At 43.3% G+C, this 6035-nt stretch overlaps 1 protein-coding gene across 1 annotated transcript; it reads left to right on the top strand.

The window, feature by feature from the left end:
• Positions 1–2620: 2620 nt before the first annotated feature.
• On the top strand, positions 2621–5981 carry fbxo43 (F-box protein 43). The gene is made up of 5 exons (XM_036539585.1): positions 2621–2632; positions 3242–4482; positions 4670–4772; positions 5062–5250; positions 5733–5981. The coding sequence occupies exons 1-5, from the start codon at positions 2621–2623 to the stop codon at positions 5979–5981; spliced, it is 1794 nt and encodes a 597-aa protein (XP_036395478.1).
• The last annotated feature ends 54 nt before the right edge of the window (positions 5982–6035 follow it).

Here is a 6035-nt window from a genome sequence, read left to right as displayed (position 1 = left end):
AGCCGGAGCAGTTTAAGGTTCTGTTGCTAGGCAACCACCACGCATGCAGCAGGCTTTCAGGCACTGGTTTGGTGCCTCTGGAGCGGGCAGAAACCTTGACTTTAATTGGGCCTCTTTCGTGTCAGTGCGAAGAGGCGGGAGTTAATCAGCATTTAAGATTAATCAGATGTTTCCCTTCCGTAGTTTACTATACATTTACTGTATTTAGATATTTCCACAAGGGTGGTTTTCATGCATCGCCTTGTAGCCTCTCAATGATGTTGTACTATCGCAACAGTAAACGTGGTCTGCTTTCAAAGGAGGCAAGACAGGAAAATCACAGGGTAAACGTGGTTATATAGGAAACCTCATTATCCAATGTTAATCCAGTTCCAAAATATTTACGGGTATGTAATATTGCTGCATCTTTATTGTGTTTTGTTAGATTTTGTATATTATATTCAGGTTTCAGACGTGTTGATTTGCAATCATTTACGTAGTATTTTTAAATGCCCCTTAGGTCTTTAAACTGATGAAAAAAAAAACAGTCACAGTCGACCAAATAATTGCATCTTTATTCCGGGTTTATAGCCTGTGGCCTTCTTGTTTAAGAAATTAGGATAACTTTAAAACGGACTATCAGCTGAATATATACAACAAACAATAAGACGTTAAGGTGATGGTGCGCCTTTACCACCTGTCAAGCCGGTACAGTATATTTGAGTGAGATGTAAGCTGACCTTCAGTAAAAGCTACCCAGAAAACAAAAACACTGGCGGCCAAGGCTATGTGGCCTGCCTCTAATTAGTGCAACCCTCAACAACAGAATGTATGTTATTTTAAACATGTGAAAAAGTAGGCTAACAGCCATGTTTGTTTTTATCCTGTATGTATGAAATAATTTACATTAAGCGAATCGACAGCAAGTACAACCATATTGTAAAATGGTACAATAAATGGGTTAGGTTGATTTCACTGATGACATTCGTAGAATGGATTAGCTCACTGGGCATCAAATACAACCACTGGAGTCGGGAGACTTGGAAAGAATGACATAGACATGCTGGTGATGAAGAGCTATCAAATAAAGCCCCATGTAATGTTCAGAGGAGTTCATCACAAATTAATTTGAACTTATTATGGATTCAAAATTCAGACATGTCAAGCATGATTTTCGCAACGAAAACGACCAATTTATTTCTTAAAATATATTTTAAAAATTGCATATGTAAATTTAACATTCGCGCATCTGATTCTGGTGAAGTCTGGCAATCGTCATTATAGTCACCTTGTTACCAGAAATTTTAAGTTTTTTTTTTTTTTTTTTAATCTGTATGACCTATTTGAGGTCTTCGCGTTATAGATCTGCTCATCATCTCCGCTTCAGTCGTAAAACAACCAATTTCGTAGCTTCAGCTTCCGAGAATCTTCAGACTCCCATGAGTTTCAAGAACAAAGACATGCGCATTTCAACATTTTAGCCATACAAAACAGCTACGACCTGCTGCTGGCTGGCTCGCGAAAGCGTCCTTCACGATTGGATAGCCGTAGCTAGCCAGGTACACGGGAAATAATGCAAAGGCAGAGCAGGCTAAATCACATTAAGCTTTACAATATCCTTCGGTAATATACTGCAATAACTTGTTTTTGTGAATGCACGGGGTATATAAAAAGTGAAACAATCATTACGCAGTTACTTAATATAAATAAACCACTTTTACAACTAGCGCAGTGTACGATTGAAAATGAAACGCCACACTGCCCAATCAGAGAGGCGTGTGCCGAATTTGAAGCAGTGTACTGCCTCTGCGCTCCGCTGCCACGACGAAGAGAGGGGATTTAAATGAACTGTGCACTCTTAACGCAGCAGGAAAAGATGTCAGGACATGTGGCGGTTTGTTTTGGAAAACAGCAACATGTAAGTATACAAGAATAACGTACGGTATCATTGACTAGGCTGATGGCAGTTTAGCTTCACAAAATGAGAGCTCCTTATGTTGGAAACACTCTTCCGTATTTGAGTTAGTGAGATCTACTTTTAGGCTGGTTATCCAATTATAAGGCATTCATAGGTACAATAGGGGGAATCGTGGCTTGAGTGGGGAGGGACCCAAGATTGGCGGTCAATGTTTACAGTTTGAGCGGGCGAATAGGGGGCCATGGGACTGTATGGGCGCAATTTTCAAAAGAATAGGAGGGAGTTGGTGTAGCTACCTAGCTGAGTAAGATGAAGCCAGCGTTACCTTAACAATAACCATAACAATGTACGGCAGCCAGGTTGCATGTTGCCACAGCTAGTTACGAAGATAGATGAAACGAGCCCCTTTCAAGACCTCAGCAGCTCTAAACTAGCTATAGCTGCCTGACAAGTAGCAAGCTAAATTGCTACAACCTCCATTTAAGGTACAAGCAACTCATCGCTAGCTCGCTAGCTGGAAATATTGGAAGGAAACCGTAAGGATAAGTTATACTGTACTTTCAAAATTGTCTGCCCGCGTTTGTACAACTGTTAGCTATAAATTGTCTCTTGCATCTCCCTTTCCAGCTTGGTAGTTATTTAATTTGCACAGTTAGCTAACTAGCCACTAAGTTACACAACTGACAGTAAGTCTGTCATCTCTAAAAGTGATTGATGATGACGATGCCTAATGAAGTAAGAAATCTAGAAGAAAAAAAAGCCAGCTAACGTTTATCATCTAGCAAGCTAACGTTAATTTTCCAGTCAGCTGTTTCTTTTTTAGCCACCACGATTTAAATGTTTTCAAAATTAGATTGAATGTTGCTAGGTAGAGTTTAGAGTTCCAGCTTAATTGTATAGCTTGCTGGCTTATTAGTTATCAATGTAAACGCAGCAAATCAAGCTTTGCATTTATATACTTATCTGCATATTAGCTTCTTTTTTAAATAAATGATTTTAAAATGTTTTTCACATTGGCACATGCTTCGCTAATCATTATCTGTATTTTTCAGTTGATCTTGAAAGATGTCAAAATTCTGCCTATTTGAATCTTCTTGCTTCCATCAAGACATGGAGAGATGTGGCAGTTCTGATGCTCTCTATCAAAGCTTCAAAGGTGGTAACCATGAATTCTGCCATGACAGCGGATACAAGGAAATACTGCACCGCTGCAAGGTGAAGACAACTCCAACTATATATGAGGCCAGGCCAGACTGTTTTGCTTTGGACAGCTTAGCTGAAGCACCAAAGGAAAACCTTTCACAGAATAGTGTTTATAGTTTGTTGTTAAACACACCAAAAAAGGTCAAACCAAGGAGCCCCATTAAATATCTAGAAAAAGATCTCAAGACTGACTGTGGGTCCCCTACTGTCCTGTGCCAGACCCCTAAGATATCTAAAAAGGAGGCTGCGTTAAGAAGGCGCCTCCTTGTATCTACAGCTGCTGCTGAAGGTAAGACAGGTAACACTAAAACACTCACCTGCAGGCCTGCCACATCTTCAGGTAGAGCTGAAAATGTATGTGCCAGTGGAAGCTTTGATTCTCCAGATGCCAGGCAGTTTGAGGCCTTAGCAACCAGCACTTTAAAAGCAGACGAGCTGGCTTCGTTGTGGAGAAAAAGGCGCCTTGTGTTCTCCAAGGCAAAAACCTCCATGCTTGAAGATGGGAAACAAGGGGCTGTTGAGACCATGGTCTCTGCTCTCAGCCACCAGGTTACAGAACTTGGACATGGCACAGCTGAGACGGCCTTTAGCGAAAGCATAGTTTCCTCCCCCTCAGGCTGTCTGGGCTCAGATCTGCCTGAGTCTCCCTATTGCACCAGGCTCACACCGTCCTTAAAGGGCAGCTTCCGAACGCCGGTTAAACACCTTTCCACACCCCTGAGAACGTTGAGCACGCCCTCGCTCACGCCCCTCTCTGATCTGGACGTATCAGCCGGCGACGACAGTGGCTTCAGCACTCTGGCGCTGGACAGGTCACGGGATTCCTTTGTGGATCATGATGGATCTTTCCAGGAGCTGCTGCTTCAGCCGGCCTCTGGGTGCAAAGAGACTCCAAGCCTGGCCGAGTCCAACAGGAGGGCCCGACTCAAGCAGCAACGCAGGCTATCTATGCTGCGAGAGGGGGGTTCTCAGTTAGAGGAAGAGCCTGCGATCCTCAAGTCTACATCCGTACACCTCAAACTTCAGCTGGAGACGGAGGCACCCCTCATCGTAGGGGAAGGCACAGAGCTCTTTCTGGTGAAGACGCCGCTCAGGACGACTGCTGTGGCATTTGAGGACCTCTCCTTAACACCTGCGCTGCAAATGGTGCATAACATGTGTCAGCAGAGTGCCAGGATGCTGTCAGAGCAGGCCAGCTTGGAGGAGCTGCTGATGTCATCAGAAGGCATCCAGCCTCTCCAGACCACCATGCCACTGAGGGGGCTCATTGGGAGGAAGATGGGACTGAAGAGGCTGGATGTCCTTGAGGAGCTGAAGGAGAGGAATCTGAGGCACATTTTAGCAAAGATATTAAATCTGCTGTCGTCTGAGGATATCTTCAGGTGGGTATTGGTTTTTCAACATTTATGTTTATCTAAACATCTGCTTCATCCATGATCATTTTTCAGCTGAAATACCCAGATTTTGTGCTTGAATAGCATGGTTTGAATTGTGTTTTGAATTATACCAGTGGAAATGGCAGCTGCAATCAGTAAACGTCTGATTAATTTCCTGCCTCTCTCTGAATAGATTTGGTCAGGTGTCTAATGTCTGGAATGAAATCATTGTGCAAGACAAAAGGACATCTCAGAGGCGAAGATCATACTTGTATGAGCAGAAGTTGGCATTTGAGGTATGCAAAAATTCTTGGTGGGGACAGCTGTGTGGATTCCATTTGACCAGTCCTATAAGTTTTTAAATGTATATATTTTACCTTTTACATTCTTGTCATAAATATTATAAACAGTGTATACATAGTGCCAATTTGCAAATAATTACCTAGTATATGCCTGTGTTGTGAACTTCAGTGACTTGATCACTACCCTTCAGTTTAACAATGATCCCTTTATCCTCTGTAAACGTAAGTTTGTTTAATAGTGTGCGTTTCTTGACTAACTGTGGTTGCCCTCTGGTGGTTGTAGCTGGGTAGTGCAGCCCATGTCCCTGATGCAGAGACAAGGCTGAATCTCCTGAGCAGGTCTGCTCTGAGGTCTGTCCAGGCCCAATCCAAAACCCCCAGCTCTCACCCCCCTTTGTCAGGAAATGACAGTTCCACCCCAGGCAAGCACAGCACTAAGCACTCAGCCAGCAAACGGGATGGGTTCCTTCAGGTGAGTTCAGCATGGCATTGACAGAATCTGAGGTCCATGTTATATGCTATCCGTTCTGTTGCCATACTCATTTGCCACATGATTTGTGGCCTGTAGAATGGGGTGATGCTGTGGTGGCACTGTGGTATATTGCTACTGTACTGTATAAAGAGATAGTAGAGTGACTGTATAGGGTATGCCTTTCCTGTTTTTTTTTGTATAGGGTATGCATTTCCTGTTTTTTTGTGAACTGCAATTTAACAACAAGAATTTGTAAGACCTGTTGTTCCCTCTTACAAGATTAAACCTGGTTTAGTTAACATTGCATAATTTAACATAATACATTATGACAGGAAATAAACACATCAATGAGCAGGAATATCAACTGTCACCACCTAATGAGTCACTTTAAAACAGTACCTAAAGGGCCAATTATGCAAAACAGACACAGGCAATGTCAACAGTTGTCACTTGTCTTTCCTTGCAATTTTGTTATGTTGCAGGTAGCCAAAACCCTCTTCAGTGATGAGTGCCTCAGGGCCTGTCCAAGGTGCCATCATCCGGCCAGGTGTCACTTGGTCAAGAGGGAAGGTGTTTGCACCTGGGAGGACTGTGCCTTCCAGTTCTGCACGGGGTGTCTGTGCGCCTATCACGGGTCCAAAGAGTGCGGCAGCTGGTCTGCCAAACGCCACAGCAGGACAGAGGTGCTGGCAGGGAGCTCCCAGAGCAAGCGCAACCTGCAGAGACTGTGAACCTTCGTACACAGAGTTTTCTGTGCTTTTCCTTGTGTTTTTACTCACTGTCTT

Source organism: Megalops cyprinoides, chromosome 10 (assembly GCF_013368585.1).
Source record: "Megalops cyprinoides isolate fMegCyp1 chromosome 10, fMegCyp1.pri, whole genome shotgun sequence".
Lineage (NCBI taxonomy): Eukaryota > Metazoa > Chordata > Actinopteri > Elopiformes > Megalopidae > Megalops > Megalops cyprinoides.
The sequence above is the reverse complement of the archived record's forward strand: the minus strand, read 5'-3'. Positions and strand labels throughout refer to the sequence as shown.

What these genes read in the sequence shown, in the direction of transcription:
- fbxo43 (XM_036539585.1), top strand. An exon ending in TCGTCTGAGGATATCTTCAG is followed by an intron (nt 4,483 to 4,669) that starts GTGGGTATTGGT and finishes CTCTCTGAATAG; the next exon opens with ATTTGGTCAGGTGTCTAATG. An exon ending in AACGGGATGGGTTCCTTCAG is followed by an intron (nt 5,251 to 5,732) that starts GTGAGTTCAGCA and finishes GTTATGTTGCAG; the next exon opens with GTAGCCAAAACCCTCTTCAG.